The sequence below is a fragment of the Schistocerca serialis genome, chromosome 7 (genome assembly GCF_023864345.2).
Source record: "Schistocerca serialis cubense isolate TAMUIC-IGC-003099 chromosome 7, iqSchSeri2.2, whole genome shotgun sequence".
Lineage (NCBI taxonomy): Eukaryota > Metazoa > Arthropoda > Insecta > Orthoptera > Acrididae > Schistocerca > Schistocerca serialis.
This window is the reverse complement of record NC_064644.1, coordinates 336519964-336532987: the sequence shown is the minus strand read 5'-3', so window position 1 is coordinate 336532987 and position 13024 is coordinate 336519964. Positions and strand designations below refer to the sequence as shown.

The 13024-nt window shown below is 42.4% G+C and overlaps 1 protein-coding gene across 1 annotated transcript in view; it reads left to right on the top strand.

Annotated features, from left to right (window-relative positions):
• LOC126412371 (uncharacterized) overlaps positions 1 to 13024 on the top strand; it is an 82528-nt gene that overhangs the window by 59500 nt on the left and 10004 nt on the right. Inside the window, exon 5 of the mRNA XM_050081940.1 lies at positions 8010 to 8272. Coding sequence (XP_049937897.1) covers positions 8010 to 8272 — 263 coding nt within the window. The remainder of the gene's footprint in view (positions 1 to 8009; positions 8273 to 13024) is intronic.

The following is a 13024-nucleotide window of genomic DNA, read 5'->3' as shown; positions in this document are numbered from 1 at the left end:
GGCTTCATGCTCTGGCCTGTGTTCACCTTGGCCTTCATTTTCTAACTAAGGACACTACTCCAGCCTCACTCTATCGCCATATGTTTCTCGACCTTCACATGGAACTTCGTGATAATACTTTTGTGTACACTGATGGCTCTCAAACCGACCAGTGGTGTCGGGTGTGCCGTAGTCATTGGTACCAATGTTTTTCGATATCAGCTTCTGGAACATTGCTCAGACCTCTTTGTGCCCTGTATCAGGCCATGCAGTACATCTGGCGACACAGGCCCTCCAAAGCCTCTGTGTGCTGTACACCATCCATCCCTTAGTGCAATGGGTCCAGGAAAACTATCACTTGCTCACTCTTGATGGAGCCGCTGTGATGTTTATGTGGGTTTCTGGTCACGTCAGTGTGACAGGAAACAAGTCCGCTGACGCTGCTGCCAAGGCTGGAGTCCTCATACCTCAGCTGGCTAGTTCTTACATTCCCTCCAATGATCTCTGTGTTGCTGTCTGTCAGCAGGTGGTTTCACTGTGGCATCACCACTGGTACTCCCTTCATGGGAACAAGCTCTGGGTTAATAAGCCTCTCCCAGCAGCTTGGATGACCTCTCGGTTCTCTCACCATGAGGAGATCATTTTTGTTAGGTTGCACTGTCTTTTTACCCATAGCCATCTGTTAAGTGGTGCTCCCCCACCACTTTGTGCTCATTGCACTCAACCTCTGACGGTCCACCATTTCCTGATGGAATGCCCTTTTTTTAACCATTACATTCTCATTTGCGTTTACCATCTGAGTTATTGACCACTTTACTGAACGACGAGCAGGATGTCGACCACATTGTACTTTTTACCTGTCGTAGCAATGTGGCGAAGGCCATTCAATTTTTAGTTCAGTACCTCCTCTATAGCATATTTTATAAACCTTTCTCCACGTCCCTGTTTTTAGCATAGTTATCTTCATCCTTAAGCCTGGGAATGACCCAATAGCATTTGACAGCTACAGCCCAATTAGCCTGGCCAACGTACTTTGTAAACTGCTCAAGAGGATTGTTAGGTTCTGCTTATGTTGGGCACTTGAATCTCAGGACCTTTTGTCCCAGCATCAGTGTCGCTTCCAGGAAGGACGATCTACTACTGACCATTTACTTAGACTGGAAATAGCAATCCAACAGGCTTTTACAAACTACCGGCAACGTGTTGCAGTCTTCTTTAACTTACGTAAGGCATGCAACATAGCTTGGAACCATCACAGTTTAGTTCCCTTCATGATGGGCTTTTGCAGTCCCCTTCCTATTTTTATCCGCGAGTTTTTATCCCAAGTTGCTGTAGCACAGTCCTCTTTCTTGGGCTTTATTTTTGATAAAAAGCTTTGGCTGCCTCATATTTACCAACTGAAGACTATCTGCATGTGGAAGCTTAATGCTCTCCACCTCTTGATCCACACGTCTTGGGGTGCAGACCATGCTACTCTTCTCCATCTTTACCACACTCTAGTTTCATCCAGACTAGATTGTGACTGTCAGGTTTGTGGCTCGGCAGCTCCTTTCACTTTGAAACTACGTGACCCTGTTCATCATTATGTGATGCTTCTGGCTATCAGTGACTTTCGCACTTGTCCCATCTAAAGTCCCCTCACAGCGAGCAGGGATTCCACATCTACAAATACGATGGAACTAACTCGTGGTCTCTTACACAACCACCATTCGACAATTCCCTGACCTTCCCGTGTACCCCCTCCTCATCATTGCAAATGAGGAATGTCTCCCTCTTGATACCCGTTCTTAGGTGGGATTGTCAGTTGGAATGCATCTCACTTCTCTCTGTTGGGATCTCCATCTCCACTCACTGGAAAGTGCCCTGTGTATTTCCTCCCTCCTCCCCTCCCTCCCCCTCCCCCCCTTTCTATGGTGCCTTGGTCACAGATTAGGAGTGACCTATTTCAGTGTCGTAAGGTCTCTGTTGCCCCTATGATATTCCAGTGTCATGTACGTTCCGTCCTTGGAGAGTTCAGGGGGGGGGGGGGGGGGTTGTCATCTTCTACACTGATCGTTTTAAAATGGCGTATAAGGCGGGAAACACTTTTACATCACCTACTGGCATGGAACATCATTTACTGCCAGGATCATGTAGTGTGTTCACAGCAGAGCTGTTAGCCATTAATAGGGCTCTCCAATTTGTTACTCAGGCCTCCCTCCACAGTGTTTTAATATGTACTGACTCAATGGGCAGCTTGCAGGCTATAGACCAATGCTACTCTCATCACCCTTTGGTCTCTGCTATCCATGACCTTCTCTCTGCCCTTGGCCATGCTACCTGCTCCGTTGTCTTCCTTTTGGTCCCAAGTCATGTGGGCATCCCAGGGAATGAACCGGCGAACCGTTTGGCTAGAAAGGCAGTACTTACCCCATTCCCTTTCATGATACACATCAAATCTCTCTTTGTCGAAAAGTGGAACGTCATCTGGTGTGCTACTGCTCTCAGTAGTAATATTCACACAGTCAAGGAGACTACTGCAGTTTGACACTCTTCCATCCACTCCTCTCAGAAGTAGTCCATTGTCAGATGCCGTCTACGCATCAGTGATACTAGTCTCACCCATTGTTTTCTCTTGCATAACGAGCCACCCCCACAATGTGACTGTGTGACCAGACTGACAATATCCCATGTATTATAGGAATGTCTCCTTTTGACCCTTCATACTAAGTATACCCTTTCAGATTCCTTGTCTGTAATATTAGCAGGCAATTCATGGATGGTTGAACTGGTTCTCAATTTCCAATATCAAAGTGGTTTATATTTTCAGCTATAAAGTTTTGCTTTGCTCCAGGAGCAGGGGCAGGGTGGTTGCGTTGTGCCCTCTCTCTGTGTTTCCTAAGTCTGGGACCCTTGACCAATCTCCCCTGTAAAGACCGCTCTTTTATCCCTCTGTTTTCCCAGTTTTTAGATTTGATCTGCCCTTTTATAACTTCTGCTGTGTGTGTTTAAACTTCCTCGTTTTATTGTTTGATCCCTCTGACTGGTTCGAGCCACTTTTAGTATAGTCTCTATCTTACACCTTATACAAGTAACTTTTGAATTGCAGGACTGATGACCTCACTGTTTAGTCCCATAACCCCCCCCTCAATCAATCAATCAATCTCCAGACATAGCCTCCATTGGTGTGCAAAGTAAAGCTATTCAGAGTTCAAACTATGTACACAAAACTAGAGCAGAAACAGGAATAACTGTTGTCTAATATCTGTCACTTTTCAGGAATACATATTTAATCAGATCTTTAAATCGAAGAGAAGGAATATTATATTGTATAGATGCCTGAAACTTCAGAATATCTTCTCAATTATTATTCTGAAAATGGAGCAATTCATCCAAAGGCTGACATCATAGAGACTGTGCAGAAAAACATCCAGGACAAGGAAGGAATCATATCAGACAAACATTATCTTATTTTCCAGTCGATCAGTTGGAAGATGGAAGAACGCTGTCAGACTACACCATCTAAAAGGAACCCACTTTATGTCAATTTAAAATTCCATTAGCTAACACAAATCATTTTGGTTGTACACTTAGAATAGCTTCATCATACTAGACTGACTCTGAAATACAGGGCATCTTAGTCAGTAGGAATTACAGCTATCAGTGATTCACAATTTTTATAATAATAGACTTAGAGAAAGCTTTTGACAATGTTGACTGGAATACTCTCTTTCAAATTCTAAAGGTGGCAGGGGTAAAATATAGGGAGCGAAAGGCTATTTACAATTTGTACAGAAACCAGATGGCAGTTATAAGAGTCGAGGGACATGAAAGGGAAGCAGTGGTTGGGAAGGGAGTAAGACAGGGTTGTAGCCTGTCCCCGATGTTGTTCAATCTGTATATTGAGCAAGCAGTAAAGGCAACAAAAGAAAAATTCGGAGTAGGTATTAAAATTCATGGAGAAGAAATAAAAACTTTGAGGTTCGCCGATGACATTGTAATTCTGTCAGAGACAGCAAAGGACTTGGAAGAGCAGTTGAATGGAATGGACAGTGTCTTGAAAGGAGGATATAAGATGAACATCAACAAAAGCAAAACAAGGATAATGGAATGTAGTCTAATTAAGTTGGGTGATGCTGAGGGAATTAGATTAGGAAATGAGGCACTTAAAGTAGTAAAGGAGTTTTGCTATTTGGGGAGCAAAATAACTGATGATGGTCGAAGTAGAGAGGATATAAAATGTAGGCTGGCAATGGCAAGGAAAGCGTTTCTGAAGAAGAGAAATTTGTTAACATCCAGTATTGATTTAGGTGTCAGGAAGTCATTTCTGAAAGTATTCGTATGGAGTGTTGCCATGTATGGAAGTGAAACATGGACGATAAATAGTTTGGACAAGAAGAGAATAGAAGCTTTCGAAATGTGGTGCTACAGAAGAATGCTGAAGATTAGATGGGTAGATCACATAACTAATGAGGAAGTATTGAATAGGATTGGGGAGAAGAGAAGTTTGTGGCACAACTTGACCAGAAGAAGGGATCGGTTGGTAGGACATGTTCTGAGGCATCAAGGGATCACCAATTTAGTATTGGAGGGCAGCGTGGAGGGTAAAAATCGTAGGGGGAGACCAAGAGATGAATACACTAAGCAGATTCAGAAGGATGTAGGTTGCAGTAGGTACTGGGAGATGAAAAAGCTTGCACAAGATAGAGTAGCATGGAGAGCTGCATCAAACCAGTCTCAGGACTGAAGACCACAACAACAACAACAACAACAACAACCGAGAATGTTGAAGGAGAAATGACATATTTACATTAAACAGTATAAATGTATATTGGATGTAAAAGTAAAAATTTCTTACCCTTTTTTTGGACTTGGATGAGTATACAACAAGATTTTCTGTTGAGAAAACAAAGTTACTAATCTTTTCATGAATACGTCATATAAATACAAGTAACAATTACCCATCCAGACTGTTTATGGACATCATAGCATCTGGTTGCTTAAGTATGCTATTGACATAGCAGTTGTTCCAATTTGAAAGGCCGTACTCCGCTAGAACACATTTCTTTTTCAATGTAAGGCAAACAGCCTCTTTATCTAGATTCACTATCATCAGATGTATTATTCTTTATATTTGCAGCCAAACATTGATCATATAGATTTGAATCTAATCTTTGTATGTTACTTTGGCGTATGGTCATGTTTATGTATCTTACCTTTGACAGAAAATGATGGGGCCATGATCAATAACATTTTTGCTGTTGTTGTTGTTGTGGTCTTCAGTCCTGAGACTGGTCTGATGCAGCTCTCCATGCTACTCTATCCTGTGCAAGCTTCTTCATCTCTCAGTACCTACTGCAACCTACATCCCTCTGAATCTGCTTAGTGTATTCATCTCTTGGTCTCCCTCTACAATTTTTACGCTCCACGCTGCCCTCCAATACTAAATTAGTGATCCCTTGATGCCTCAGAACATGTCCTACCAACCTATCCCTTCTTCTAGTCAAGTTTTGCCACAAACTCCTCTTCTCCCCAATCCTATTCAATACCTCCTCTTTAGTTATGTGATCTAACCATCTAATCTACAGCATTCTTCTGTAGCACCACATTTCGAAAGCTTCTATTCTCTTCTTTTCCAAACTATTTATCGTCCATGTTTCACTTCCATACATGGCTACACTCCATCATATAAATACTTTCAGAAACGACTTCCTGACACTTAAATCTTTACTCTATGTTAACAAATTTCTCTTCTTCAGAAACGCTTTCCTTGCCATTGCCAGTCTACATTTTATATCCTCTCTACTTCGACCATCATCAGTTATTTTGCTCCCCAAATAGCAGAACTCCTTTACTACTTTAAGTGTCTCACTTCCTAATCTAATTCCCTCAGCATCACCCGACTTAATTTGACTACATTCCATTATCCTCATTTTGCTTTTGTTGATGTTCATCTTATACCCTCCTTTCAAGACACTATCCATTCCGTTCAACTGCTCTTCCAAGTCCTTTGCTGTCTCTGACAGAATTACAATGTCATCAACGAACCTCAAAGTTTATATTTCTTCTTCATGGATTTTAATACCTACTCCGAATTTTTCTTTTGTTTCCTTCACTGCTTGCTCAATATATAGCGTGAATAACATCGGGGAGAGGCTACAACCCTGTCTCACTCCCTGCACAACCACTGCTTCCCTTTCGTGTCCCTTGATTCTTACAACTGCCATCTGGTTTCTGTACAAATTGTAAATAGCCTTTTGCTCCCTGTATTTTACCCCTGCCACCTTCAGAATTTGAAAGAGAGTATTCCAGTCAACATTGTCAAAAGCTTTCTCTAAGTCTACAAATGCTAGAAACATAGGTTTGCCTTTCCTTGATCTAGCTTCTAAGATAAATCGTAGGGTCAGTATTGCCTCACGTGTTCCAATATTTCTATGGAATCCAAACTGATCTTCCCCGAGGTCAGCTTCTACTAGTTTTTCCATTCGTCTGTAAAGAATTCATGTTAGTATTTTGCAGCCGTGACTTATTAATCTGATAATTCAGTAATTTTTACATCTGTCAACACCTGCTTTCTTGGGGATTGGAATTATTATATTCTTCTTGAAGTCTGACGGTATTTCGCCTGTCTCATACATCTTGCTCACCAGATGGTAGAGTTGTGTCAGGACTGGCTCTCCCAAGGCCACCAGTAGTTCTAATGGAATGTTGTCTACTCCCGGGGCCTTGTTTCAACTCAGGTCTTTCAGTGCTCTGTCAAACTCCTCATGCAGTATCGTATCTCCCATTTCATCTTCATCTACATCCTCTTCCATTTCCATAATATTGTCCTCAAGTACATCGCCCTTGTATAGACCCCTCTATATACTCCTTCCACCTTCCTGCTTTCCCTTCTTTGCTTAGAACTGGGTTTCCATCTGAGCTCTTGATATTAATACAAGTGGTTCTCTTTTCTCCAAAGGTCTCTTTAATTTTCCTGTAGGCAGTATCTATCTTACCCCTAGTGAGATAAGCCTCTATATCCTTACATTTGTCCTCTAGCCATGTCTGCTTAGCCATTTTGCACTTCCTGTCGATCTCATTTTTGAGACGTTTTTATTCCTTTTTGCCTGCTTCAGTTTCTGCATTTTTATATTTTCTCCTTTCATCAATTAAATTCAATATTTCTTCTGTTACCTAAGGATTTCTACTAGCCCTCGTCTTTTTACGTACTTGATCCTCTGCTGCCTTCACTACTTCATCCCTCAAAGCTACCCATTCTTCTTCTACTGTATTTCTTTCCCCCATTCCTGTCAATTGTTCCCTTACGCTCTCCTTGAAACTCTGTACAACCTCTGGTTCTTTCAGTTTATCCAGATCCCATCACCTTAAATTCCCAACTTTTTGCAGTTTCTTCAGTTTTAATCTACAGCTCATAACCAATAGATTGTGGTCTGAGTCCACATCTGTCCCTGGAAATGTCTTACAATTTAATACCTGGTTCCTAAATCTCTGTCTTACCATTATATAATCTATCTGATACCTTCTAGTATCTCCAGGATTCTTCCATGTATACAACCTTCTTTCATGATTCTTGAACCAAGTATTAGCTATGATTAAGTTATGCTCAGTGCAAAATTCTACCAAACGGCTTCCTCTTTCATTTCTTTTCCCCAGTCCATATTCACCTCCTCTGTTTCCTTCTCTCCCTTTTCCTACTGCCGAATTCCAGTCACCCATGACTGTTAAATTTTCATCTCCCTTCACTATCTGAATAATTTCTTTTATTTCATCATACATTTCTTCGTCATCTGCAGAGCTAGTTGGCATATAAACTTGTACTACTGTAGTAGGCGTGGGCTTCGTGTCTATCTTGGCCCCAATAATGTGTTCACTATGCTGTTTGTAGCAGCTTACCTGCACTCCTATTTTTTTACTCATTATTAAACTACTCCTGAATTACCTCTATTTGCTAAATATTTTATTTCTTCGCATGTATCTAGTTGTATTGTAACTAACTATCTAAGATTGTGTCATGTATGTTTGTATGTTGACTTTGTTTTTCCCTTCAGATTTGGGATGAAGGCAAGAGTTTCTGGCAACAGTATAGACAAACTGTTGGATGCATCTGATGATAATGATATTGAGGGTGGTGGTGATGATGATGATGATGATGATGATGATGATGATATTATTGAGATAGTAGGTGACAGCTCTCCAGCAGAAAATGTGGAGAAATGCTCTCAGCAGTTTGAAAAGATAGGTATACCAGCAGAGAGCTTGGACCATGTGTCACAGAAAAAAACAACTATGCCTTTGAAGGAAGATCTTGGAGGTTTGTTGTATTACTTCATAAGATTATTATTGAATACTTTTGTGTTGAATTTTTCTGTCAGTCCCTCCCCCTCTCCTCCCCCCCCCCCCTCCCCCCCCCTCCTCTCCACCCCTCTCCGCACACCCCACCCAATCTTTCTGCATTCTTCCTCCTTTACACTGTTATATAATTTGATAGGAAGTGTCATCACGTTGTTCTTTTTTTTCCATTACACAGCTAGAAATGAAAAGCAGTATTCTTACTTAAAGGAGTGAGGGGTGTTGCCATAAACATTTCAAACTGTGGAGTTTTGATACTGTAGAACAAACAATTCCTTCTTTATCAGTTGCCAAAAAGTTAATATAACAAATGCTTTGTTGGCTCATATATATTTTTTGCTACTGCACTCACTTGTTGGTATATGCAGCTCAAAATTAACTCAGTGTTTAAGTGACAGACTTGTTGCTCCAGAGGCCAGAGATTTGATTCACAGTCTGTCATTTTTCTTTCAGCTTTGACAGTGTTTGTTAATGCGAAAAATGCAGAATTTCACTTTGGCTTAGAGTTCACATTAAATTGAAAGTCCACCTGTAACTGGCTAGATAAGTATGTTCAGAGGGTTGGAGGAAACAAGGATATATCACCTTTAATACATCCCTGCCTAGTAAAGCATTTTGTTGTTTATACCAGTCTTTGTGTTGATGACAGCTTTACCATTTTTACCTCAATCAAGCTTTTGTGTCAATGTCCTTTTACTTGCATTCCAATGTCTTTCACCCAGTTCTTGCTTTCCATTTTCAGCAACTACTTTTTGTAGTCTCTCTCTTTCCTAGATGTCTTTACAAGGAAAATTAATGTACCACATATCAAATTAAACAGTGGAAAATGCAGGATGGAATGTAACAATACCAGAGAAGGAAAGTTGCTACTCACCATATAGTGGAGACGCTGAGTCGCGATAGGCACAACAAAAAGATTCACACAATTATAGCTTTCGGCCATTAAGGCCTTTTTCAGCAGTAGACACACACACACACACACACACACACACACACACACAAACGCAACTTGCACACACGTCTGCAGTCTCAGAGAGCTGAAACCACACTGTGAGCAGCAGCACCAGCGCATGATGGGAGTGGCGATTGGGTGGGGGTAAGGAGGAGGCTGGGGCAGGGAGGGGGAGGGATAGTATGGTGGGAGTGGCAGACAACTAAGTGTTGCAGCTTAGACAGAGGGCAGGAGAGAAGATGCAGAGGGAGGAGGGGGTAAGTAGCAGAAAGGAGAGAAATAAACAGAAATTAGAAGACTGGGTGTGGCAGTGAAATGGCGGCTGTGTAGTGCTGGAATGAAAACAGGGAGGGGGCTGGATGGGTGAGGAAAGTGACTAGCGAAGGTTGAGGCCAGGATGGTTACGGGAATGTAGGATGTATTGCAGTTCAGAAAAGCTGGTGTTGGTGGGAAGGATCCATATGGCACAGGCTGTGAAGCAGCCATTGAGATGAGGGATATCATGTTTGGCAGCGTGTTCAGCAACAGGGTGGTCCACTTGTTTTTTGGCCACAGTTTGTCGGTGGCAGTTCATATGAGCAGACAGCTTGTTGGTTGTCATGCCTACATAGAATGCAGCACAGTGGTTGAAGCTTAGTTTGTAAATCACATGACTGGTTTCACAGGTAGCCCTGCCCTTGATGGGATAGGTGGTGTTAGTGACTGGACTGGAGTAGGTGGTGGTAGGAGGATGTATGGGACAGGTCTTGCACTAGGTCCATTAAAGGGGTATGGGAGGTAAGGGACTGGGAGCAGGGGTTGTGTAAGGATGCACAAGTGTATTGTGTAGGTTCAGTGGACGGCGCAATACCACGATAGGAGGGGTGAGAAGGATAATGGGCAGGAGATTTCTCATTTCAGGGCACAATGAGAGGTAATCAAAACCCTGGTGGAGAATGTAATTCAGTTGCTCCAGTCCTGGATGATACTGAGCTACGAAGGGGAATCTGTGGCCGGACTGTGGGACTTTGGGAGGTGGTGGGAGACTGGAAACATAAGGCACAGGAGATTTGTTTTTGTACAAGGATGGGAGGATAATTACATTCACTGAAGGCTTCAGTGAGACCCTTAGTATATTTTGGGAGGGACTGCTCATTACTGCAGATGCGATGGCCACAGGTGGCTAGGCTGTATAGAAGGGACTTCTTGGTATGGAATGGGTGGCAGCTGTCAAAGTGGAGGTATTGCTGGTGGTTAGTAGGTTTTATATGGACGGAGGTACTGATGTAGCCATCTCTGAGGTGAAGGTCAACATTTAGTTAGGTGGCTTGTTGGGTTGAGTAGGACCAAGTGAAGCAAATGTGGGAGAAGCCGTTGAGGTTCTGGAGGAATGTGGATTGGGTGTCCTCACCCTCGACTCAGATTGCAAAGATGTCATCAATGAATCTGAACTAGGTGATGGGTTTATGGTTCTGAGCGTTGAGGAAGGATTCCTCTAGATGGCCCATGAACAGGTTGGCATAGGATGGTGCCATGCGGGTGCCCATAGCCGCACCGCGGATTTGTTTGTAGGTAATGCCTTCAAAGGAGAAGTAATTGTGGGTGTGGATATAGTTGGTCATGGAGACTAGGAAGGAGGTTGTCGGTTTGGAATCCATAGGGCATCTGGAAAGGTAGTGTTTGATAGCAGTAAGGCCATGGGCATTAGGAATGTTAGTGTACAGGGAGGTGGCATCAGTAGTGATGAGCAGGGCACTGTGTGGTAAAGGGACAGGAACTGTGGAGAGTCGGTTGAGGAAATGGTTGGTATCTTTTATATAGGAGGATAGGTTCCGGGTAATAGGTTGAAGGTGTTTGTCTACGAGAGCAGAGATTCTCTCAGTGGAGGCACAGTATCCGGCCACAATGGGGTGTCCTGGGTGATTGGGTTTATGGACTTTAGGAAGCATGTAGGAGGTGGGAGTGCTTGGAGTGGTAGGGGTAAGTAGAGAGATGGACTCTGGGGAGAGGTTCTGGCATGGGCCTATGGATTTGAGTAGTGACTGGAGATCCTTCTGGATTACTGGAAAGGGATGGGTCTCTGCTGACGGAGTCAGCTGTCAGATACTTCCACCTACAAAACATGCCACAATGATGCCAACTTGTGTAGCCAGTATGAGGCTAGTGTCAGGTAACTACTGAAAGCAAGAAATTACAGTTTGCTTTTAGCACAGAAACTGAAATTTTTCTGTCTTGAATTTGCTCATAGAGGTTAGCTTTAATCACCATGAACAAAGCAAGCATGATTAATACTTCTGCTGCAGGTTGTTGACAACCATTTCACTAAATACATTGCACATCATGAAGTTGTGATTAAGCTAGGACCTAAGTTTAAATTCGGGGCAAGAAAAAGTGTCATTTACTACAGTTCAGTCATTGCTCACTTAAAATCAGTTGTCAACAGAGAATTTTGCATTCTCGTTATACCTCATGATCTTTGCTGCCAACATTGCTCCACACTGCTAAGTAACGGCATTTGTGAAATGACTTGTTATGTTTTTTCATTGCCTACAACAGAGCTGCAGTCGATGGGGCTACACTGTAAGCGCAAGTGACAGGTGTCAGCTTACAAGTAATTTCAGTGAGACTGTAGATGTAGACAGAAGAGTGGCAGGAGGGAGGGGGGACGGGGGGGGGGGGGGGGGGGGGGTTACATCAGTCCTCCCTGGCGGGGGAGGTGCTCTTGGCAACAGCTTTAAAGTACCTTTTCGAAGTGGCAACCCCACCATAATAATGCCATATAAACAGGTAAGGCTGGTTCTCCATGAAATTTGAGAACATAGAACAGGATGAATAAAGTGGAGGAAGAAATATGAGGTTCTTTTATTTGAATACTACTTTTTTATTGGAACTGTGTGAAAGGATACTTTTTCAGTTGTTAGGATGTGTATAGTAATTTAGTCAATTCCATAAATGCAGTGATAAATTTAGGAAAATGGGTATTCAAGGAAGTGAGTGAGCAATGTAGAAAAGTGTATCAGCATGATGCTTTCCAGCTCATACACACATTGCATTGCTGTATTCATTATTCAAGGAAAGGAGCCTTGGCAACTAGTAACAGAGCTAGAACAAGGTGCCCAGACAATTGTGTGAAAAATATCATGTAGTTTTGTCACTTCCTGGTCATTTTGTAGCAGAAGCCTGTACACAAAAGCATGTCATTTAATCCTTTGCAGATAGTGGTCATACCAGTGGGGCGGCAGCGATATTGTCGCCACTACCTGTGATCGTACAGGTTTGCTTTTGCTTTTCTGTCACCTGCATCTGATGCTGTATTGGTACAATTGCTCCCTTCTGCGACTGAATGGTACAGAAACCTGTTGCGAGTATCTGGATCAATTTGCGTTTTCAGGAGGCCTTGTATACATTCTGTCTACAGGAAGTAAATTTGATTCTTTTGTTTTTGTATTCGATGAGCATGACACATTCAAAAGGTTTAAGTGACAATGAAATTAGAGAAATACTGTTAAATGAAGACTCAGCTGCAGAATATGGTAGTCATTTCAAAAACCACAAATATTGTGAGGTATTACCAAGAAAAAGAGAAGATTGTTTGAGTGATGTTGAAATTATTCATGAGCTAGGCCCTTTGCAGGTGAGAAAGAAGCAGAAGGTCAGAAACAGTGAATACAAATAGCTGACATAAGGCTTGTTTACCCCTCAGAATTGCAGTTTCTCTAATAATAATTCTGGAGTGAATCCTCATTATGGACTAACAAGGAATCCCTTGAATGTGAGGTCACA